We start from the raw sequence: 25,379 nt of genomic DNA on the forward strand, positions 1-25,379 counted from the left end.
CTTGGGGGCATTGCAAGAAGTAGCGGGGCAGGCAGGAAACCTGACTTCCATCCCTCATAGCTCAGAGTGAGAAATAGTCTGAGGAGCTTTAGGGTAAAGGTTCTAGGCTCCCCACTTCCCCAGTGCCTGGACTCCTTTTTTGTATAAAGGGAATGAAAGGGGTGGTGGCCAGCTACCCAGGACTAGATGAGGGTGCCCTGAGGCAAAGACTGAAGTTTGAGAAGTGATGGGCCTACACTGAAGTCTAGAAAGATTTGAGTCCAGTCTGACCCATATGCTGTTCTCCACCCCCACCCTCTTCCTCTTCCTAGGGAAGAAAGCCAGCCTCTGCCTACCCCAACTCTTTGTCTTGTCTAATTTAACTTAACGTTATTTATCAAAGAGACAGGTTATTTGGCAAACCAGATGGACCCAGGCAAAAATCATCTGGATTTTCCAAATGTGAAAAATTAGATCCCAGTGGCCAGGACGGAAGCTTGAGCCTTTGGGGAGTGGGGGGGGGTGGTGATAAGGGAAGTCTCATGTGACCATTGGTCAGACCAAAATGACAATAGAGGGGTGAGGAGGGATAGTTAACCATATTTAAACACCTCCCCCCATCCCCCATCCCCACTGTTGGTGTCATCCTTGATCATCCTGACCCAGTCCATGGCCAGTGCCTCATGCAGAGGTTTGTGAACTGTCTGGGACAATAGGGGAGGAGGGATCATTTCTCCAACCATGGACCTTTGGCCCCCTTTCCTTTGAATTCTTTGGGATCTGAAGTAAAACAAGAAAATTCAACATCCATCTCAGGGAAAAGGAAACGAATCTTGCTGTTTGGCCAAAGAGGCTAGGAAACGAAATGTGGCTGTTTCTGTCTCTGACAGTTCTTCCTTCCCCCCCCCCCACCCCATCTGAGCAGCTGAAGTACACCACTGCTGTAGAATATATTTCCTGTATCTAGGAAATTAAATCCTCCCAGGTCCCTTCCTGTCCCCCTCTGATATTTGCATGTGGTCAAATAGGTTATTTTGTTTTTGTTTTTTTGTTTTGGCAAGGCAGTCGGGGTTAAGTGACTCGCCCAGGGTCACACAGCTAGCAAGTACCATGTGTCTGAGGCAGGCTTTGAACTCAGGTCCTCCTGACTCCAGGGCTGGTACTCTATCCACTGCGTCACCTAGATACCCCCAAATAAGTTTTAATCATGGCAGATAGGACCTAAGTTAAATACTAAGAAGAAATCCCCACAGCTTCCTGTCTGTTTCCTGGCCAGCTTGGGTGGGTGTGGGGTTGGAAATTTGTGAGTGGGGTAGGGTTTTCTCTACTATATTTCTTTAAAATCTCAAGAGAAGGAGGCACTATTAGCTTTCTTGTACTTTCTCTGGGCCTCGGTTTCCTCATCTGTAAAATGGGCTAGGTGGGCTAAGTGCACTGGTTGTTCCCCGAACTTGGAATGCTTTCCTCCACCTCTTGGAATTCTTGATTTCCTTCAAGAAACTGCAGGAGGCCTTTCCTGTTCCCTCTTCTCCCTCCCCCCCCCCACCTGCAGCCACGAGTGCCTTCCTAGATAGGTCACTTTGTATTTATCCATATCCATATTATGTATATCTATCTATATACATACAGGGCAGCTAGGTGGCGCCGTAGTGCACAGAGCTCCAGGACTGGCGTCAGGAAGACCTGAGTTTAAATGTGATCTCAGACACTTAGTAGCTGTGTGATCCTGGGCAAGTCACTTCACCCTGTTTGCCTCAGTTTCCTCATCTGTAAGATGAGCTGGAGAAGAAAATGGCAAACCACTTAAGTATCTTTGCCAAGAAAACTCCAAAATGGGTCAGAAAGGCTGAAACAACCTAACCACACACACACATACACACACACACACACACACACACACACATTTTGTCTCCCCTTTAGAGCGTGAGTTTCTTGAGCAAGGGAAAAGTTTTGCTTTATCTGTTATCTCCGGTGTTCAGTACAGTGCCAGGCATATAGTAGGCATTTAGTAAATCTTTGGCTGATTGAGGTAATTCAATTCAAAAAGCATCTATTCTGGGTCTGGTGTGTTCCCAGTCTTCCCTTCACCAGATCTCAGCCCTTCCAGGCACTGGTAGAGGGCCTGGCTATGGCCAAAAATGTCCTCTTGCTGCTATTGAGCCCCTAGAATCTTGGCTAGGCTTTTCCTCAGAGGACAGACATAAAACGTATAGTACTATCTAATGGCTTCCTGTTTACATCAGGCTTCAAGCCTTGCAAATTGGTAAACCCTATGGGCAGCTAGGTGGCATGGTGCATAGAGTGCCAGGCCTGGAATCAGGAAGACCTGAGCTCAAATCTGGTCTCACACACTTAGTAGCTGTGTGACTCTAGGCAAGTCACTTAACCTTGTCTGCCTCAGTTTCCTTATCTGTAAAATGAGCTGGAGAAAGAAATGGCAAACTACTCCAGTATCTTTTCCAAGAAAACCCCAGATGAAGAGCCATTATCAGCGTCAGGGGTTATAGACTACTGTCATAGGCTTTGAGAACCTGGAGTTACCACTATAATGAGACATTAGAAGAACACTAGAGTGTTCTCACCTGGGGGTGATGTAACAAAACCTGGTGCTGCCTCAGAGCATCCTGTCTTAGGAGAGGTGACGTACATAGAACTGTAACACAAATTATAAGTGTCAGTACATTAGAGAGGCCTATGTACAGTGTTACAAGAGTCCAGAAACAGAGCTGGAAGGCCCTGTAGGAATAATCAATGCAATCCTTTCATTCTACAGTTGGGGAAACAGATCCAGGGGTGAAGTGACATTCCCAGGGTCACACACAAGCAGGGAGTAAAGGAGTCGAGATACTATCACAGGTGCTCTGACTCCAGACCTAGGGTTCTTTCCACTCTATCCTACAGGCTTAGCCTACAGGAGAGTGTCACTGATAGAGGAAGAAGGGTGGCCATCATGGAGGAGGCTTCAAATGTGGGAGACAGGAGTGCCAGGTGGAGACTTCCTATATGCAATTTAACAGAGGTAAAGTTTCCAGAAGTCTAAACTCTTGTTCCTGATTCTGGCAATACTGGTCATCACCCATAGCATGGTTTAGATGAGACCACTCAGGAGGGCTATGGGTAGGGATGGCCTAAAATGGGTATTAATAAGAGTAACCGACATTTATATAGTGCGTTGTAAATACTTCACAGCTACTGGAGGTAGTATTATTTCACAGCGAGGATTTGAACCAGGGCTTCTCTGACTCCATGTCCAAAACTATTCATTATTCCACTGTTTCTCTCCGTGCACAAGTCGGAAATCCTCTGAGGACAGATCCAAAAGGAAGAGATCTAATGTTCACTGGGTGATGGAGGAAAGAGCAGGCCCTCTGGAGGTTAGGAATCTAGGAGTAGGGAGGGGTTGTCTTGCCTAAAGGTCCCTTTTTGCCCAAGGAATCTGGCCTGAGCACTACTCAGTGGGCAGAGTGTGGGAAGTGGAGGTGCCAGGAGGAAGGAAGGGTCCCATTCTTGGGTAAGCCCACGTCCTATACACACATGCACGTTGGTTGAAGGTTCTTCTGACGCTTCTCATCCCTTTCCATAATGAGACAGATTTTTGCACTTGCCCAAGAGCCAGGAGTAGAAGAGAGCAGGGATGATGAAAAGACAGGGAAGGATTTTTCCCAGTGGAAGGGGGTGGGGAACAAACAGGTGTTCAGTGCTTCCCCACCCCCTTCCGCTGGAAAGATCACCCACCTTTCATCTCCAGCCCTCCCCTGGGGAGCTGGCGGTTGTTTTGCTGCTATCTGACCACCAGAGGACAGCAATGTCTCAGCCACCTGCCTGTGGGCGGGTTGATGGAAGCTAAAGGCTTAGTTGCACATCAGCCAGGCCAGACTAAAACTGTTCCTCAGGTGCTTTGGCATTATTTGCAGTTTCCTATTCCTTTCCCATCCCTATTTCCAAGAATGTGGACCAGAGCTTCCAACTCCATCCCCCTGTGCCCAATGCTCACATGGCTCTATCCACTGGCATACCATCCCACCTCTGCACCCCTCCTCCATGTCCCTGCTTGTTCCAGAGCCAGGTTAGCCAAGGAGAAGCAGGTCTCTCCATTTGACCTTTTGAACATCTCACTTCATCTCTTAGGGCCCTGGGGGTGGGTGGGAGATATAGGGGGCGGTGGGAGTCATTTCCCCCTAGCTCCAGCATTAGCCTCCTGTCACTCACTCAGCTCAGCCAAGCTCTACTTAGCCCCCTGGCCCTCCGTATCCCACCCCAATGTCTCCCACCTCTCTCCCCTGCCAACCAAGACAGATTGGTTTTCTCCAAGACAAAGTAATTACTTGGGCCTGAGGGCCCTGGCTAGGCTGGGTCCTGGCACTGTAGCCCAGCTCTCCCAATCCCATTCCTGATATTGATTTTTATTTTTATTTATTACGATGATGTGTGTGTGTGTGTGTGTGTGTGTATGTGTGTGTGTGTGTGTGTGTGTGTGTGTGTGTGAGAGAGAGAGAGAGAGAGAGAGATTTAGCCAGCATTATCTTAGGATGAGGGGAGGAGTAGATAAATAAATTTCTTCATATTAAAATTTAGTTTCTCATACTCAGCCCAAGTCAGCCTTCTGACAACTATCCCTCTTTTCTCCCCTTCGTGTCCTCATTCCTCCTTCTCCCAGATTTTCAGGAATCTACTTTTACCCTTATCCCCAGTCCCTAGCACTATGCCTTGAGCTTAATAAATGCTTGCTGGATTAAACTGAATCCTTTCCCCTTCTCCAAACCTCCCGCCCCCACAAGAATCTTTTTCTATTCTCAATCTTCTCTCCTTTCCCCAAAGCTTCTACAAGTAATCTTCTTCCAACTTGGAAAAGAGGAATGAGTCTCATCTGTCAGAGCTGGATTAGGGATAGTGCTTCACAAAGAGAGGGTAATAGACAAAATGACCCCTGACCTCTCCCTCTCCCCTCTTCCCCAGCCTGGGTAGGGGAGCTGTCGGAATAAAGAATGGTGACATTTGCCTTCACTTTCCAGTTTGAGCCACGAAGCTGGGTCCAAGAATCTTCCCTATGTTGTCCCTTCTCCTGCCAAGTCAGGGACCTGGGGTTAGGTTGTGGGTATCAGGGAGACAGTCTTTGGCAGTTTGTAGTTACATCTCTTCCCCAGCTTCCTGGGGAAGGCAATCCCTCTTCATTCAGACCCATGGGCAATCCTGGGACTAGTTCAACTCAATCCAGCATTTTCGAAACACCTTCTCTGTGCTAAGTGCTAGTGATGCAGACAAAAACCAAACCAGACCCTGCCCTCAAGGAGATTACGTTCTATTAGAGAAAAATAACACAAACACAGGTAGGTATGTACCAAATATATAGAGAATAAATAAACAGTGATTTGTTTGTGATTTGAAGGGAAGGATTCTAAGAGACAGATAGAGGAGAACATTCCTGCCAGTGCTGTGATTCATCTGCTGCCTCAGTTGGTCCATCTGTGAAATGGGCCTAAGTGGAGATCTTCAAAGTCTGGTTGACCACTTATAATACCATAGAGGAAATAATTGTTCAGGTATGAGTTAGACTAGAGAACGGGTTCTTAATCTTTTTGTGGCAGCCTTGGGCAGCCTGATGAAGCCATTATTTTTCTCAGAATAATATTTTTAAATATATAAAATAAAATACATGAGATTTCAAAGGAAACTAATTATACTGACATAGAGATATAATTCTTTTCTCAATAAGTTCAAAGACCCCTGAAATCTATCCACAAACCCTCTGAGGTACTGTGGACTTCGGGTTAATAAACCTTGGATTAGAGCATATCTGTGGTCACTTATAACTCTTGAGTTACGGGAAATTGAGGAGTGGAAAAAGTTTACTCAGAGAGACCTGTCCTGAGCTGTGGGTGACCAGAGACTCCTATAATGTACCCCTAGATATCTGGGTATAAAGTAGCATGTGTTATCCTGAGGGAGATATGTTTTAGAACAAAGATGACATGTGAGAGGATGTGTTGGAGGCAGGAGAATGGACAAGGAAACACCCCCAGGGGCAAGGGAATGAGAAATTATGTTCCCCTCACTGCTATTTTTACAGATCCCCAAGAGCCAAGGAGCTTTCTACAGGAATAACTTAGTTCAATGGTCCCTGCTCCCCCTGCCCATCCCTAGGCCCCTCTCGGGTCCATGGGGATGAATAAATCATTGCTTAATAAAAACCAAGAGGCAGCTGCCTGGTTAGTGACACCCCATCCTGGTCCCTACAGCCCGCCTCCTCCCCGCCCCAGGCACATGCCCTGACTATAGAGGGCTGGTGAAGCAAAGCAATTGATACACCCAGCTCCCGAGACCCATTGAGACCAGGCCCCTTCGCACGAGCCGCTGCTCTGGGCCCATTCGTTTGGCCCTTTGTGCTGGGGGTTAAGTGGCTACACGTGGGGGGCCCGAAAGGGCCCATCAACCTTTGAAAAGACGCTTGACACTGAGCCCTTCTCTTCCTCCTCCTCCTGCTGCTGGTTCGTGAGGAGGAGGCAGGAGAGGTGGGCGGCCCCGGGAGGGCCCACGGATTAGGGAGTCTGACTAAGCAGCTGCTGGGAAGGGGGATGTGTACAGGCTCCCCCTTTTCTCACCCCCTCCTGGCCTAAGAGTCTTAGCATCACGGAGCTGGAGAGGGACCCAGAGATCGACTCTTCCAGCTCTGCCTGGCTGTTAATTGTTGGTCTCTGTCCATATCCCACCACCAGGCACGTACACACACACTTTGAGGTACTTGGGGTGTTTTTGCCGTCTTCTGTCTCTTGACACTGGGAGCAGGGGTTAGAGGAATATATCTATAGATTGGATTAAATTACTGTTTTCCGAGTCAAACTAGGCAGAAGTAATGGGCATGACAAAATATCAAGCTTAAATTCTCTACTGATAGAGGGACTGCTCTCTCATTCTTAATGCTGCAGGAGTGGGGAGGGAGGAAATAAGCATTTATTAAATGCCTATAGTGTATAGGCACATAGTGGGTGCTTTACAGATATTATCTCATTTGATCCTCACAGATGCCAAGAATCATAAGATCCTCATTTTACAGTTGAGGAAACTGAGGCAGACAGAGGTTAAGTAACTTGCCCAAGATCACACAGCTAATGACTGAGGCAGGATTCAGACTCAGATTTTCCTGGCTGCAGGCCCACTGCTTTATCTGATGCACCACCTAGCTGCCTGTAAGCAGCATACTCTCTGAGCCTCAGCATGGCGGCCCTCCATGGTTTGGAGAACCATATGTGACCTGTGGATGAGTAAAATGTGCCCTGAACTATCAATGCTTTATGGAACCACTGAATCTCCTTTTGAGCTCAGATGTTCTAGGATTCATGACTGAAGTTGGTGAGGAAGAAATGAGTCATTTCCTCTTCTTATTGAATTTCCAAGGCTTCTTTGGAACACCTTTCTTCCCTAAGAGCTCACAGCCATAGAACCATAGAGCTAGAAGGATCCTAGAATTTAAAAGTGGAAGAGACCTCAATGGCCCTCTCCTCCAGCCCATACCTGTCAATGAATTCCTTCTACAATATATCCAGCAAGTTGTTATTCAGCCTCTGCCTGAAAAACTCCAGGGATGGAGAACCCTGCTCCCTTTGGAGGCAGTCCATCCCAACTGGGGACAGCTCTAGTTGTTACAGAAGTTTTCCTGACATTTAATCCAATTTTGTCTCTGCAACTTCCACTCTATGAGTCCTGGTTCTCTTCTCTGGGGCTAAACAAGTCTAACCCTCCCTCCACATGACACCCCTTCAAAAGCAAATCGTTTAAAATAGCCATCATGCTCCCTGAGTCTACTCTTCTCCAAGCTAAATGACCTCAACGAAGATTCATATGCCATAATCTCTGGCCCCTTCACCAGTCTAGATGGTATCATGTGGTTGTATGGACAGCCCACAGAGCTGGTTCATCAGTACATATGTTGTGGACTGACACTGTAATCAATCAATCAACAAGCACTTATTAAGCACCCACTGTATGGTAAGCCCTATGCTAAGTGCTGGGGATACAAAAAAGAGATGAGATAGTTTCTGCCCCAGAAGAGCTTCTTGTTCATCTTTCCCTTTCAAAGAGGACCAATGATATCACCATCATTGTCTTGACTTGTGCATGAGTTAGATTTAAGTGAGGCAGAGTTGCCCAAGGTCATCAGCCTCACTCTGTCTTCCTGAATCATCAAAAACCCATGGCAGGACAAAAGTCAAGACAACTGGTGATGGCTCGGGATTCGATGGATGTCTTTGGCGTCTTTGATGTCTAACCAAGGGCTGAGTGCTCCATAGTGCCTGCTTCATGGCATTGGAACAAATTGTTCTCATCCCACTCCCTGGAGAAGTCTTCACATGCTTGGGCAGACATCCCCCAAACACACCAACAGGTTTGAGGCCGTTGGTTACCCTCAGCCTGGTTTAGCACATCCGCTGAGATGGTTTTACCAGGCTGTGGCCGCTGCACCTGCTACGGCTTCCTGGAGCCACAGTACTTCTGTGTGTGACTGGCACCTCTGGTGTGAGGGCCCACCGAGCCCTTTTCTCGGGCTGCTCATCCACCTGTCACCCAACTCTCACCTGTGGCTTGAAGAACCTGGAGGAGCTTACAATCCAGAGGAAGGGAGAGGAGGGATGAGATGGTATATTCTCTCCACCTCCTAACAGGAGTTGTCACTTGTGTGGTACAGTGGAAAGAGCTTTGGACTAAGATCCAGTACACCTAACGAGCAACCAGAGGAAGGTGATCTAGGTAGCAAGGGGCCTCAAGACTGTGGCACAGACAGATCATTTGAAGGAACTGAAGATGTTTAGCCTGAAAGACAGAAGACTCAGGGCATACATAACTGTTGGAGTAGTGGTAGTAGTAGTAATGATAGTGGTAGTAGTAGTGATAGAAGTAGTAGTAGTAGTGATGATAGAAGTAGTAATAGTACTGGTAGTAGTGATAGTAGTAGTAGTGGTGGTGGTGGTGGTAGTAGTAGTAGTAGTGATAGTAGTAGTAGTGATAGTAGTAATAATAGTGGTAGTAGTAGTAATAGTGATGGTGGTGGTGGTAGTAGTAGTGATAGTAGTAGTAGTGGTGGTGGTGGTAGTAGTAGTAGTAGTAGTAGCAGCAGCAGCAACAGCAGCAGCAACAGCAGCAGCAGCAGCAGCAGCAGCAGCAGCAGCAGCATCTTCTGCCCTGGAGTCCTGAGTTCCTGATTAATAAAAACTTACTACATGTAGGCAGGCCAGACTCATCACGCTATTTCTATGGCCATTTTCTTGCTGTGCTGTTTCTAATATCCTCCCTCCTTTCATCTCTAGCTCTGGGAACAATAATCTAGTCAATCAGTACCATTCCTGGAAAAGACATTTCAATCAATTATCCTGATTCTACTCACCATTCTTGTGACTTCTCCTAACTAAAACATCCCTCCCTGGCCACTAATCCCCTATATTGTGTTATGTTTCCATATTAGAATGTAAGTTCCTTGAGGACAGAGACTATCCTGTGTTTTGTATTTGTATCCCCACTGCTTAGCCCAGTGGCTTAAACGTGGTAAACACTCAATATATGTTTTCTCATTCATTAATTCCTATACAAACAGTGATAAAATAGATACCAGGTAATTTAGGGGGCAGGCACTAGAAACTTAGGAGATCAAGAAAGGCTTCATGTAGAAAGTAACACTGGAACTGGATCCGAGATCCTTCAAAGTCCAGTTCCAGTGCCACCTTCTACATGAAACTTTTCTTGATCCCCCAAATTTCTAATGCTTGGTCTGCCAGTATCCAGTTTCTATGGAGATTTTGAATGTTCAAACTTGATTTCCTACTTGCAAGAACTGTCCCAAGACTCTGTGATTGTCTACTTTTTATAGGAGCCTTCTTAGCTTCTTTTACCAATAACAACAACAATAATAACATATTCCAATAGGACTATAAGATTTCCTCCATAAAAATCCCTCCTTAGTGGATGCCTCTGTGAAGGGACATTGGATTTGTAAAGCAGTAAGCACAGGCCTAGCACATACTTGGTGATTAATAAAAGTTTGTGACCTTAAGAAATCACTTAACCTCTATCTTCCTCAGTTTCTTCCTGTGTCAAATGGAGATAACAACAGCACCTTCCTTCCAGGGTTGTTGTAAGGATCAAATGAGATAATATTTGTAAAGTGTTTTACAAATTTTAAAGTGCTATAAAATGCTACCTACTATTGCTGCTGCTGCCACTACTATCACTACTTACTACTATTATCACTACTACTACTACTACTACTACTACCACTATTATTACTACTATCATTACTACTACTATTATTGCCACTACTATCACTACTACTACTATTATTACTATCACTACCACTACTGCTACTACTACTACTAGTCCAACTGTTACGTATCCCCTGAGTCTTCTGTCTTCCAGGCTAAACATCTTCATTTCCTTCAAATGATCTGTCTGTGCCATGGTCTTGAGGTCCTTTGCTACCTAGATCACCTACCTCTGGTTGCTCGTTAGGCGTACTGAATCTTAGTCCAGAGCTCTTTCCACTGTACCACACAAGTGACAACTTCCTCATAAAGCATCCACATTGTAGTTACCACTGTCTGGTTCCCAGCAGCGCTTAACAAGATCACTTGACCTGAACGTTTACCCTATCCATGGTTCCCTGCACCTGAGCTCTCTGGATGATGCCCTATCCCAGAACCAATGGGTAGATCTGGCAAGATGTTAATAGTAAGAGGAAGGAATGAGGAGGCAGGGGGAGAAGAATACACAGAGAAGGATTGACTTCTCCTGACAAAGAAACTTGAGACTGATCTCTACCAGAGACTTTTGTTTATTGCCCACAGGGTCTCATTTAGGGACAGCTTTTGGGTAATAAGCAAAGTGAACCAGAGATCCTAACTCAAGAGGCAAATTAAACCACAGGTTTCACTGGGATAGGACTTAAGACTAGAATGTGGTTTTGGAAACATATACCTTAATTTAAAAAGAACAGAATAGATAAAGGGAACAAAGTAGGATTTAAGAAGATATGTTCATGTGAGGGAATCCAGGAACAAGAGGAGGCAAACTTGGTGAAGATTAATAGTGAGAGAAATAGGAACCTACACTACAGACCTCCTGGACAGAAGGAAAATAGTGATAAAACATGCAGGCAACAAATCACAAAGAGATCACTTGTCGTGGAGGCATAATATATTAATGGACTCTGATTATCTTGACCGCCTCTGCTGGTATCAAAAGCACTGAAAAATCATTGGCTTGTTTTCATGATAGCCTTATTCTTCAAGAACTATTGTCTTTGTCCTGATGCTGACCAAAAGTTTCTGAAGTAGATAATGATGGCAACCTTCAGGGGATGTTATCAATCTATCATAGGATTTATAGTTCAGAAGAAGGGAAAAAAGGGCATAGTTCGACTTGTACCTGAGTCTTGGGGAGAATTCAGAGAAAGGATAGGTGAGATTCTCATGGCTTCCAATTCTACAGAGGAAATCATGCCAAGGAGAATGAGAAACTGCAAGGAATAAAAAACATTTCTAAAGAGGAAAATAATGAGGGAGATGCCTAAAGAGTGACTGGGTGCTCAGTGAGCGAATAAAAAACAACAACAATAAACATTGGATTTTTAAAAAAAGAAGGTGGAAATAATGGAGTTGGGGAGAGATGATGAAGGATGAATACAATAGAATAATCTGGAAATTATTTTGTGAATAGCGCCAAGAACACTAACGCTCAGAATAAGTGATGGATCAGTTAATGAAGAATGCTAAGGACAGAAACAAAAAGGGAATCTTCTAGCTATGATGGGAAAAAGGAGCAGGTTGATATATTTGGTGATTTTTTTTTTTGAGCGGGAGAGGCAATCGAGGTTAAGTGAATTGCCCAAGGTCACACACCTAGTAAGTATCTGAGGCCAAATTTGAACTTAGGTCCTCTTGACTCCAGAATTGGTACAATGCCTAGCTGTCCCAGGCTGATTCATTTGTTCAATAAATATTAATTAAGCATGGATGCTCAAGGTACTGTTCCAAGTTCCAAGTTCTACAAAGATAGTCTCTGTCTTCAAGGGGCTTACATTATAGGGGGGGATGGGGAACATTGGAGGGTGAGATATGTGTGTATGGGTAAAATACAAGGCCCCCAACATTGACATAGAGAAGAAGATGCAAGCTAGTTTTAGGAGACAGAGAGAGAAAAAGAGAATGAACAATGAGGGTGATCCAGAAAGGCTTCCCTGGGAGTTAATAGGTGAACTGGTCCCTGAAGAAAGCTAAAGATTCCAAAAGATGGTGGTGAGGGGGGAATTCATTCCCAGAACGAGGAGGAAGCCTATACAAATTTGCTGAGTTGAGAGATGGACCTCTGAATTCAGGAAAGTAGGCTAGCTTGCCTGGATTGTAGTGTATGAATGGAAGTAATGTGCAATAAGCCTTGAAAGGTTGTTTGGTGCCAAATTGTGAAAGGCTTTAAATGCTAAGCTGAGAAGTTTGTATTTTAGACCAGAGGCAATAAAGGAGCCACCAATCAGATTTAGGAATTAGGAAGATTATTTTGGCAGCTGTGTGGAAGATGGATTGGGAAGGAGAAAGAGTGGAAGTAGAAGCCATTTCAGGTATTATAGCCATAATCCAGGCAAGAGGCCATAAACTCACCTTGTCTGACCACTTCCTCACTGGATTTGCACCCATTACTACAATCCTACCTATGGGTATCCCATAGACTTTCTCCTGGGCCCTTTTCTTTTCTCTATACTTTCTCATTTGGTGATCTCATCACCTTCCAGGAAGTCCACTATTCATCTTTAAATAGATGACACCCGGTTCTCTGTGTTCAGCCCTAGTCTTTCTCCTGAGTTTCAGTCCCTTCCTAGACAATTCCACCTGGATCTCTAAACTTCCCTATGTCTATTGAGAATATTACAATCCTTCCAACCATCTAGGTTTGCAACTTAGGGGCAAGCCTTGACTCATTCTTCTTCTTTATCCTCACCCTCCACGGCAAGACAGCATGGTACCAGGGGCAAGAACACTGCCTCTGGAATCAGAGGCTGTTGCCGTTCAGTCGGGCCGAACTCTTGGTGACCCCCTTTGGGGTTTTCTTGGCAAAGATAATGGAGTGGTAAACCATTTCCTTCTCCAGCTTGTTTTAGTCGGTTGTCCTTCATGCTCAAAGAGGACCAAAATGACATCACTATGTCGGGGTCAAGGTACAGTGCATCCAACTGTGGCTGATCAAACTTGGAAAGCTCTGCCCCAGGTTGGGCACAAATTGTCCATATGAACACTTAGAGAGGAGATGTCTTGAAATTTGATCATCTCATGTTTCTTTTGAGCTACTGCAATTCTGTTTTGCTCAGAGCTCAGCGCCTTCTTTGATGAGAGCACGCCATGCTGGGTGGTCCTGTGCCAGTGTCTACCATGTCTAACAATCAATTCCAAAGTTCTTCACAGAGACCTTGAGGATGTCCTTGTCTTGCCTCTTCTGACCTCCATGTGAGCGCTTGTCTTGTGTGAATTCTCCATAAAATAGTCTTCTAGGCATCCAAGTTTGGCATTTGAACAACGTGGCGAGACCGTCAGAATTGGACTTTCTGCAACAGAGTTTGAATGCTTGGTAGTTCAGCTTGAGAAAAGAACCTCAGTGTCTGGTACTTTATCTTGCCAGGTGATCTTCAGAATCTTCCTAAGACAATTGAAATAGAAGTGATTCAGGTTCCTTGCATGGTGCTATTAGACTATCCGGGTTTCACAGACATACAACGATGAGGTCAGTACAACAGTTCTGTGGACCTTCAGATGCATGTGTTGCCAGAGCTAGCTCACTGTTTGGGAGGCTCCGAAACTCATTTTACAGTTGAGGAAACTGAGGCAAATAAGGTTAAGTCACTTGCACTGGGTCACCTAGTTGGTAAGTGTCTGAGGCCAGCTTTGATCTCAGGAAGATGAGTCTTCCTGACTCCAGGCCTGGAGTTCCATCTACTATACCCCCTAGCTAGCCAGAGTCAGAGGACCTGGATTCAAATCCCGCCTCTGACGTTTACTACCTGTGTGACCCTGGGCAAGACACTTATGTTTATTGAGTTTCTGTCTCCTCATCAGTAGAATGAAGGTATCAGACTTTTTCATTGCTTTCTAGCTCTATAAATCCTATGGTACTTAACAAGATCACCTACTTCTGCCCCTTTCTACTTACATGACCCCCACCCTAGTACAGGCTCTTTTCATAATTTCTCACCTGGATTATCACAAAAAGCCTCTTAATTAGATTCTCAGTTTCCCACCTCTTCCCTTTCCAATTTAATTAGATCTGATCCAATTCAGAGAGCTGCCAATAATCTTCCCAAAGCACATCTGACCATATCACTCCTCTGCTATAGAACCATCAGTGGTTCCCTACTGCCCCTGGAATAGAATTCAAACTCCAGAGTGTGGCATTTAAAGATTTTCACAATCTGGGGCCAATCAGCTTCTCTAGGCCTATTACATATTACCCCTCTTAATGTTTCAGCCAAACTGGCCTGCTGGCTTTTCCCCAAAGTGGGCACTGTAGCTGCAGGCTCTGTGCCTTTGAATAGACTGTTCCTTTCACCTGGAATGCATTCTCTCCTGGTCGCTGCCTCAAAGCATCCCTAGCTTCCTTTATGACTCAGGTCCTCCTCCTCCAGGAAGCCTTTCCAGATCAATCAAAAAGACCCCCTTGGTTCTTTGAGTTCTCTCCCTCCTCCTCTAATTACTTCTATACTTATCTTTTATATGTGTATTCTTCCAACTTCCTAGTAGAATGTAACCTCCTTGAAGACAAAGATAATTGTGTTGCTTTTTTTTTTTAACTTTGTCTTTGCAACTCCAGAGCCTAGAACATTGCCCAGGACGTTCATTAATAAAATGCCTGCCTGTGGGAGGTTGGCTAGAGTTCTGAGTTGAGAAAATGTATCTCCCTCCTTTCTTTGCAGAGGTGGGGGCCTATGGGTGTGAAACAGCACATACAGGGTACACCAAAAATCCTGCTGATTTGGTCCTCACTGCCTGTGACATCAGAATTCCTGATATAATCTTAGGTTGCATCAAGAGAAACACAGTGCGTGGATGGATAAGGTTAGTTTCACTGTGCAGTGCTCCAATCTGATTGCATCTGGAACATTATGTTCAGCTCTTTGCGCCATATTTTAGGAAGGATATTAAGTCTTATCAACTCATCAGTGACTTAGGGAAGTCCTAGGTAGATGCTGCAGGTCCCTGGAAGTTTTGAGTAGCTTAAGATCATTCAGCTGATAAGTCTCAGAGTCAGGATTTGAACCCAGGACTTCTTGACCCTAAGTCCAGCCATCTCTCCATTAGGCCATGCCGCTTCTGGTGTTAGAGTCCAGAGTGGTGTCCAGAGGAGGCGGATCAGGATGATGAGAGACTATGCCACATTAGGACAGGTTGAAAGAACTTGGTTTATTTAACCTGGAGTAGAGAAGAGTGTGTGGGGGTCAGGAAGTCCCACATCTGCCACTTTTATTCCCCTTATGCCCTTGGGCAAGTCACTGCCTATAAAACCAAGGGATTGGAATAGGTTCCTTCTGGCTCTAAATTCTAGGCTCTTATGCTCCCTGAGTCAGGGAGGTGGGAGGGAAGAAAGAGGAAGAGGAGATAAAGGGACAAGGGAAGGAAGGGCAGCTATTCCTGTGGGTTCCCTGGTGCTCGAGTTTGGGTTCTGAGGTTAATGAAAAGGGAGAAAGTGAACCCAGAGTGGAAGGACAGTCTCTGTCATCCATCACTTAGAATGCTTTCATTTGAATTCACCAGCACTAGAGTAGCTGGGTCCCAGGTTCTCTAACCCCTAAGGAAAGTGATTTCTTTCCCTCACTACCTCAGGGACAAAGGACTCCATCGTCTTTCCTGCTTCTGAATTATATTGCCTCTGCCTCAGTTCCCCTCTCTCCACTCTGCCACTCACATCCCCTCCCACAGAACCAGTCCACTCCCTCCAGGAAGCCCCATTTGATGACCATCACATCCCTCAGCTTAGCTCTGCAGAGAATCCTTCCATGTTTTCAGTATTCCCAATGCACCAAGCCAGTGTGATCTTATCAACTTGCATCCTCTGGGGATGCCCACTCTTTGGGGAAGGGGTACTCCCAGTGGCCATAATGGAAGTAGTCTGTGAGCCTGGTTTAGCATTGATTTCTCCATCTTCTCCTCTGGGGGTTTCTGGAGTCCCCATCTCCTACTCTGGGGTGGGCTTACTCTGGCATGCCCAACCTGACTAGAATCTCTAGAATCCTTCTGGGGATCTCTAGAAGGCACAGGGGGAGGATAGCTTCCATGGAAGGCCTCTGCCCAGATTACACTTGTTTAGTAGTCTTCACATTTCAAAGGCAGGTAATTTCATCAGTGTGGTGGCCCCCCTCCATGAATACAGAACATCTCCTTTCCTATTGACTTTAGGATATGGTCTTATAGACTGTTCATGGTGGGAAAATTCATCTTTCTGTGGACTACCTGGAGGATAAAGTGCCTTTGCACGGCCCTGCCTCACTTAAATCCAATTCACTCACAAGTCATGGCATCACCTCCCTGATGTCCTGGTCCTCTTTGAGAAGAAAGGACAAACCACAACAAGCCTTTTCAAACTTCTGCAGTCTAGTCCTCAGAGCAAAGCCACACTGTCTGTCACATGCAGGTAATGAAAGCCCATCAAACCTGGTAGGGCCTGCCAGAGCTTGGGCCCTGATGGCATGGCTTTTGAGAACCCAGAATTAATTCCATGCCACAAAGAAGCATCAGCTAGGGCTTCAGGGGAGGGAGTATGGCACAGTGCCAAGAACACTAACTCTGCCATCAGAAGACCTGGGTTCAGATCTTACCTCTGCTGCTTAAAACCTGTTTGACTTTGGACGAGTCACTGTGACTCAGTTTATGAGGAGGTGGGCCTAGGTGTCCTCTGAGGTCCCTTCTTATCTCTAAGTCTATCCCTGTTGTTGTTTTAAATGTTCCCTATGTGTGTTCCGGCTCTGTGTCTCCCTTTATACCAGAGGCTTCATATAGACAGGGCTACCTTTCCCCATTAGACTGCGTGGTCCTTGAGGGCAGAAGCTCTGACAGTCTCCTTTCTCTTTCTGCCTCATAGAACCCAGTGAGGGTTGGGTTGCAGCTAAGAACAGGGATCTGAAGGAGGAGAAATTTCTTGGAAAACAACCTTAAGCTCAGTCTCCTCTAAAGGGAAATTTATGCAAGTAGAAAGGAGAATGGGGGAGGGTGACTGCCTGCCTGAGGGCAGACACTGAGCTGCTGAGGTAAGAAATGCCTCCTCTCCAACCACCTTCCTTTCTCTGCCCCTTCTTTTCCTTTTGCCTGCCACCTACCTCCTGAGAGGGCGAGCCTGGCTAGGCAGTAGCTTCTACAATCTCAGACCCAAACTTAAATGCTGTATGAGCCCCTTAGAGAGTCTCCCTGCCCAATATCCCCACCTTACAGATGGGAAAACTGAGGCCCTAAATCATCACCACGACCCCATCTGGATGTTCAGATGCACTTATGCATAGGGTCATAGAATCGGAGCTGGAAGGGACCTCAGAGCATGTCTAGTGAGATCACCGGGTTTGGAATCAGAATATGGGAGTTTGGTCCCCACTGCTGTCACTGTGTGACCATGGGCAAGTCACATGATCTCTTGGATCCTCGGTCTCTTCATCTGTAAAATGATGGGGTTGAACTAGATGACTATCCAGTTCTGAAGGGGCAGCTAGGTGGCTCAGTGGAGAGAGTGCTAGGCCTGCAGTCAGGAAGACCTGAGTTCAAATTCAGCCTCGGACACTTAGTAGCTGTGTAAGTCCGGGCAAGTCACTTAACTTGTTTGCCTCAGTTTCCTTATCTGTAAAATAAGCTGGAGAAGAAAATGGCAAACCATTTTAGTATCTTTACCAAAAAAACCCCAAATGAGGTCACAAAGAGTTGGATACAACTGGAAAACAACTGAACAAAAATCCATCTCTAAATCTATTATTCTCTCATGCAACCCATAACTGTACAGGAATATTCTCTACAACATCAGTGAGAAGTAGTTATCTAGTTTCTACTAGAAATGCCTCCTTGATATTCAGTTATTTCAGTCATGTCTGATTTTTTGTGACCCCCATTTGGGGTTTTTTTGGCAAAGATACTGGACTGGTTTGCCATCCCCTTCTCCAGTTCATTTTACAGATGAGAAAACTGAGGCAAATGTGGCTAAGTGACTTGCCCAGGGTCACACAGCAAGTGTGTGTCTGAGGCTGGATTTGAACTCAAGAAGATGAGTCTTCCTGACTCTAGACCCAAAGCTCTATTCACTTCACCTGAAATGCCTCCAATGACCAGCATTTTACTTCCTTCCCAGTTCCCAGTAACTGATCTGGTGGATGTTCCTTGACTCAGGGTCTCAGTTTCTCCAGAGACCTAAGGGATTGTCCCCTGCCAGGAAGCCTCCTTAAACATCATTCATTCATTCATTCATTCATCAGTCCTGGCATTCCTCATTGCAAGACTGGGCTCCAGCATCCCTATCACTCAGCAGACTGTTTTAAAGAAATATTATCAAATAAATTCAAGGTCCAAAATTCTTTGAGCTTAGCTCAGAAGACTCAGAGACAGAGAGCTTTTCCTCAACATTTAAAACACCTTGTTCATTATACTCTAAGTTATAAATGTACATTCCTTTTTATTGAGATGAGTCATAAATAAACATTACTGATAACCATTTTCTCCAGGCAGTTTTGGGGTCAGAACTCAGGTAAAGAATCTGGTTGAGGAGGCAGAGCTCTAAGTCAAGCCCAGGAACGAGGAGACCTGCTTTTCAATCTTAGCTCTGCTCCCAACTCTCTAATGAGATTTTGAGCAGGCTCCTTCCACTTTCTGGCAGGAGCCTCCCCATCTGCCCACTGGGGAGTTTGAATTAGATGGTGTCTAAGGGCCTTCCCAGTTCTGACCATCTATCATTCTAGGCAGGGTGACCACAGCTGATTCATCTCTTTACTGTGGAGGCGATGAAAGGGACAACCTATACTCAAATCCTGGATAATCTGAAAGTATGGCCCACCACCTCCCATAAACCTCCCAGCAGGGAAGTATAGGGGTGTCTGGGGAGGGCTGTGGTGGTGCAGGGAGCCTTCCTAAGAAGCAGTTGGAGGATGGAAGGGAGGAGGAGGAGAAGCAAGGCCTGGAGAGCCCCCAAAGGGGATCGATCAACCCCTCAGATCATAGCTAAGCATAGGCTGGCCCCAGGGTGAGGCTGAATTTAGGAAGCCATGGGTCACAGAATGGGGAGGAGGCGGGGGGGAGGGGGTCAGCATTCAGCCTCTGTCTTGAGGCTGAGGCGGCAGCCCCTGCTGGAGGCCTCGAATGAGCTCCTTCCGGTTGTCCAGGATTGTGTCAAAGCTCTCTTGCAGCCGGGCCTGCTGGCCAGCCAGACGGCACTGGAGGCCTCGGATCCACTGCAGCAAAGCCAGACGACGGTACATGACCAGGTGGACGTGGTGTTTTTCCTTCTCTTGCTCCTTGTAGCGCTCCCGAGCCAGCAGCTGCTGCATTGCCTGGGTCACGGTGGGGAGGAAGGCATTGGGGGCTGGGCCAGGCTCTGGGGGGCCGGGGCAGGGGCTGGGGGTGTCCCAGGAGGGACCGGGGCTGCTCTCAGGACTTTCTACACTCAGGGAGCTGCTGGCATAGCCAACGTCTTCCAAGGGGGAGCCAGCAGCAGCTGCAGCCCCCGCCCCATCGCCCTTCTCTGGCTCGGGCCCTGTAGCTGTGGGAAGTTCAGCCCCCTCTGGTGGGCTGCGCATCTCCCCTACTGTAGGGAGGAAGAAGCCATCAGACTGGGGACCTGGGAGCCCATGGGCAGAGGGCTGCCTCTTGACCAGGAGAGCCTGGTTGTCAGAGGGGACTGAAGGCAGATTCTGCATGAGGGTCAGCTCCCCGCCCCTTAGGCCAGGACCCCTGGCTCCACCAAGTCCTTGGCTCCAGTTTTCATTGGCATCATAGGTGCTGGCCACAAAGTTGGAGTTACTGTCTGGTTCATAGTCATGTTGAGATACAGAGGCAGGCGGGCCCCCCAGGAACGGGGGTTCAGGAGGCCCAGGCTGCACTGCAAACATCCCGATTGCTGGAGGGGAAAACGAAAGAGAAAACATTTTATCTTTTGTATTTATAGTGCTGAACAGAGGGCCTTATTAATAGTAGGTGTTTACTCAGCGTTTGTTGAATGTAATGGGTCCTAACAAGAGTGAAATAGGCTGACCAGGGGGACTAAGTAAGGATGCTATAAAGTGAAGAGGAGAAGACATGAAGTTTCCCAGTGTGTCATCTCCCACCTCAGTGCCTTTGCATAAGCAGTCTTCCATGCCTCCCATACCATCTCTCTTCACCACTTCTCAAAGCTCAGCTGAAACACCACCTGCTGCATAATCCTATCCTGTTCTCTGGGGCTACTAATGCCCCCTCCCACCTCTACTTCTTCCATTAGACAATGAGCTCTTTAAGAGCAGAGATGATCTTTTACCTTTCTTTGAATCCCTAGGCTTAGCAGAATACCTGGCACACAGCAGGTGTTTAATAAATGTTTATTGACTTAAATTGCCTTGTGTATAAATTAGTCAATAAGCCTTTATTAAATGCCTTTTATGGGCTAGGCACTGTGCTAAATGATGGGGAATCAAATGCAAATAAAAGCAAAGACAGTATCTGCCCTCAAAGAGCTTAGAAATCTAATGGGAGAAGTCAACACACAAAAGAAAGCTGGAAAAGAGTGAGGCATCCCTAGGGATCTGAGTGAGCCCTTTACGGGGGAAAGGAGCCATAAAACTTCAGAGAATAACAAAAACCAAAAAAACTATAGACTTAGGGGGTAGAAGGAACTGTAGAGATCACCTTACCCACCCTCAAGCTAAACTCCTAGATGAAAAGCTCTTTACCATTGTTGCCTTCTCTTCCTATCACAACCCCTTGCAATCTGGCTTTTGACCTTATAATACAACTGGAACCACCTTCTCCAAGAATAGGAATGATCTCTTAGTTGCTAAACCCAATGGCCTTTTCTCAGTCCTCATCCTTCTTGACCTCTCTCCAGCATTTGATACCAATCACCTGTCTTCTCCAGGATACTCTCTCCTGCCTGGATTATTATCATTATTATTATTATTATAGGCAATTGGGGTTAAATGACTTGCCTGGAGTCACACAGCTAATAAATGTCTGAGGCCATATTTGAACTCAGGTCTTCCTGACTCCAGGGCTGGCACTCTATCCACTGGGCCACCTAGCTGCCCCTCCTGTCTGGATTATTGTGATACTGCTTTCCTCTTCTGGCACCCCTTCTATCTGTTTGGCTACTCCTCCTCTGACTCCTCTGTTAGGTCATCATCAGTGTCTAGTCTCCATCCTCACCATTTGTAGGGGTGCCCAAGGATTTTGTTCTGAGCCCTTTTCTCTCTCTTTAATTTCTCAAAGTGATATCAACTTCCATGGAGTCATCATCTCTATGTAAATGACTTTCAGATTGAAATCCTGGTCTCTCTCCTGAGCTCTAATTCCATATTACTAATTGCCAATTGGACATTTCCAAATGGATGTGCTGCAGGCATCTCATTTCAAAAGTAAACAGCTAGCTAAAAATGTGGTGACTGAAAACTGAATTTGGATCCCTGGATACAGAGGCAACTCACCAACCAACTTAGACTTTAAACAGAAAAGTACAGAAGATGAAAGCAAGACCAGGTAACAGAGGATGAATATAACTGCACAGCATGGTCCTGTAAAAATAGCATCATAAATGCTGAAGCTCAAAATGAGCTAAAGCTGGTAAGGGGAGCTAAGTACACACACACACACACACACACACACACACACACACACACAAAGGTTTCTTTCTCCCTTTCTTCCTTGCTTTCTTCCTTCCTTCCTTTCTTTTTTTTTTAAAAACTATATTCAGAGAAAAAGGAAGATCAAAGAAGGGATAGGACCTTTTCTTGAGGTAGATGGGATGACAATAATGGACAACAGAAATAAGACAGGGCTAATCTCTTCCCATTTTGCTTCCATTTTCTCTGTCAAGGAGATTGACTTTTCCAGTGGAAAGGACAGAACAGACAGGGTGAGGAGGGAACTGATAGCCAAGAGAAGTAAAGAGGTGATAAATTATTCTTGATGGATTCAAGACACCTGGACCAGATGAACTATAGCCTCTGGTTCTGAAAGAACCAATAGATGTGATTCCTGAGCTACTGTAAGTAATATCTGAAAGACTGTAGGAAAGGAGGATGGTACCTCAAGACTGGAGAAGGACAAATGTTCCAGTTTTCCCATAGAAGTCAGTGACCTTAACTTCAGTTCTGGAGACCATTAAGTGGGACCATTTTAGGAGGTGGTGAAGGAACAGAAAGAAAAGGAATGAGTGCTTGCAAAGAAATAGCCAGAGTGCTTTCATCAAGAATTGGTCCTACTAGTGCCATCTTATTTCCTTTTTTGATAGAGCAGCTAAGCTGGTAGATAAGGCAACATGCTAAACTTAAGAGTTAACCAGATTCTAGCAGAATATTTTATAAGGTATAATAGTTAGAATAATAATAGCATTTATATAGAATTTTAATATTTGCAAAGTGCTTTAGGCATATTATTTCATTTGATCCTCACAAAAATCCTGCCAGGTAGGTGCTATTATTATCCCCATTTTACAGATGAGGAAACTGAGGCAAACAGGATTAAGTGACTTGCCCAGGATCAGACAGCTAGTTAAGTACGAGAGACTAGATTTGAACTTGTGTCTTCCTGACTCCATGCCGTGTACTCAACCCATTACCACACCCAGACGCCTCCAACTGTGTCTTTCCCTGTGCTATTGTATTATACAATCATACTGCTGGAGAGAACCTTGTTGACCATCAAGTCCACTTCCCTCATTTTAAAGAAAAGTAGAATGAGGGTCAGAGAGGTTATTTGACTTGCTAAGGGTCACACAGCTAGTAATCCTCTAAGGTGAGATTCAAAGCCAAGTCGTCCTTAGTGCAAGTCTGGCACTCTATGTAGGAAGACATACTGCCTCAATTATCAATGACTTGCATAAAACTACCAATGGTATGCATACTCACAGAATTTACAGATGGCACAAAGCTGGGAGGAATAGCTAACACAATGGATGATAGTCATGCTATGATAATAATAATAATCCAGCTAGGTGGTGCAGTGGATAGAGTGCCAGGCCTGGAGTCAAGAAGACTCCTCTTCCTGAATTCAAATCTGGCCTCAGACACTTACTAGCTGTATAACCCTGGGCAGATCATTTAACCTCATTTGCCTCAGTTTCCTCATTTGTAAAATGAGCTGGAAAAGGAAATGGTAAAGCACTCCAATATCTTTGCCAAGAAAATCCCAAATGGGGTCACAAAGAGTCAGACACAACTGAGATGACTGAACAACAACAACAAATAATAATAATAATAATAACTAGAATTTATATAGTGCTTTATGGTTTACAAAGTACTTTACATATATTGTCTCTGTTGATTTTCCCCAACAACCCTGAGGTAGTTACTATTACTATCTCTGTTTTACAAATGGTTAAGTGACTTGCCCAAGGTTACACAGCTAAGTAAGTGTCTGAGTAAGCATTCTATTCACCAAGAGGAAAGAACTAATAAAAATTCCAAAGGGATAAATAAAGTCTTACACTTGAGTTAAAACGTCAGCTTTACAAGTACAGGATAGGGGAGGCACGGTTAGACAGCAGTTTGAAAAAAGATAGTGCAATGTTAGTGGATGACAAACTCAATACTCAAACTCAGCATGAATTAGCAATGTGATGCAGCATCTACGAAAGCTAATGTCCACCTTGGGTGGCATTATTAAAAGAGGCATAGCTTCTATAAGGTGTACCCTGCCCTAGTCAGACCACTTCTAGAGTATTGTGTTCAGTTTTAGGTGCCACTATTGAAAAAAAAAAGGGGCATTCCTAAGCTGAAGAACATCCAGATGAAGAGCACCAAAGATGATGAAGGGTCTTGAGTCCAAGTCCAGTGAGTTTAGGTTAAGGAAGTTGGTTTGTTTAGTTCAGACAAGACCCAGTGGGGACATGATAGCTGCTGCAAGTATTTGAAGATCAGGTGAAAGAAAGGTTGGATTTCCTCTGTTCGGCCCCAGAGGTTGCAACTAGAACCAATGGGTAGAAGAGGCAAAGAATCCATGTTAGTTTTGGTATCAGGAAAAACTTCCTAATAATAACGGAGCTGGGGGTGGCAAAGAACTGGAAATTGAGGTGATGTCCATCAGTTGGGAATGGCTAAACAAGGTGTGGTATGTGATTGTAACGGAATATTACTGTGCTATAAGAAATGACAGGCTGGATGATTTCAGAAAAACCTGGAAAGACTTACATGAACTGATGCATAGTGAAGTGAACAGAACCAGGAGAATATCGTACACAGTAAAAGCAATATTGTTCAATGAAGAACTGTGAGTGACTTAGCTATTCTCAGAAATACAGTGATCCAAGAAAATCCCAAAGGACTAACGACAAAACATGTTATCTGCCTCCAGAGAAAGAACTGATATTGTTTGAATACAGACTAAGGCATGCTATTTTTCACTTTCTTCTTTTTTCTTTTATTTGAGTCTTCTTGTACAAAATGACTAATATGGAAATGTTTTACATAATTGCATATGTATAACTTATATCTGCTTACCATCTCAGGGAGGGGGAAGGGGAGAGAGGAAGGGATAGAATTTGGAACTAAAAAGTTAAAAAAAATGTTAAAAATTATTTTAACATGTAATTGGGGAAAATATATATATATATTTTAAAAAGAAATGATGAGTTGATTGATTTGAGAAAAACATGGAAAGACTTACATGAAATAATGAAGTGAGCAGAACCAAGAGAAGGTTGTATACAATAACAGCAATATTGTTTGAAGAATAACTGTGAACAACCAAGTTACTGAGTACTATAAATACTCAGATTAGCTATAAAGGATCTGTAAAAGAAGATGCTATCCACCTCCAGAGAAAGAACTGATAAATAGAGGTAAGCATAGTATAGAAATCTGTGTCAAATGGTGGCATTCTCTAGTGCAGGGTGGGGAGGGAGGAAGACAATTTAGAACTTAATTTTTTTTTTTTGCTTTTTGGTGAGGCAATCGGGGTTAAGTGAATTGCCCAGGGTCACACACTAGTAAGTGTTAAGTGTCTGAAGCCGGATTTGAACTCAGGTCCTCATGACTCCGAGGCCTAAGCTCTATCCACTGTACCACCTAGCTGCCCCTAATTTGGAACTTCAAATGTAATGACAGAGAGAGAGAGAGAGAGATAAAGAGACAGAAGAAGAAGAAGGAGGAGGAGGAGGAGGAGGAGGGGAGGGAGGAAGGAAGGAAGGAAGGAAAGAAAGAAAGAAAGAAAGAAAGAAAGAAAGAA

At 45.0% G+C, this 25,379-nt stretch overlaps 1 protein-coding gene across 2 annotated transcripts in view; it reads right to left on the bottom strand.

Annotated features, from left to right (window-relative positions):
• Positions 1 to 18,639: 18,639 nt before the first annotated feature.
• CUNH1orf216 (chromosome unknown C1orf216 homolog) overlaps positions 18,640 to 25,379 on the bottom strand; it is a 9,168-nt gene continuing 2,428 nt past the window's right edge. For both annotated transcript variants that reach the window (XM_027864702.1, XM_027864701.1), the window contains one exon: positions 18,640 to 20,082. In XM_027864702.1, coding sequence (XP_027720503.1) covers positions 19,277 to 20,074 — 798 coding nt within the window. In that variant the 5' untranslated portion in view covers positions 20,075 to 20,082 and the 3' untranslated portion in view covers positions 18,640 to 19,276. The remainder of the gene's footprint in view (positions 20,083 to 25,379) is intronic.

The sequence above is a fragment of the Vombatus ursinus genome, unplaced genomic scaffold, assembly GCF_900497805.2.
Source record: "Vombatus ursinus unplaced genomic scaffold, bare-nosed wombat genome assembly UNPS02014775.1, whole genome shotgun sequence".
NCBI classification, from domain to species: Eukaryota; Metazoa; Chordata; class Mammalia; order Diprotodontia; family Vombatidae; genus Vombatus; species Vombatus ursinus.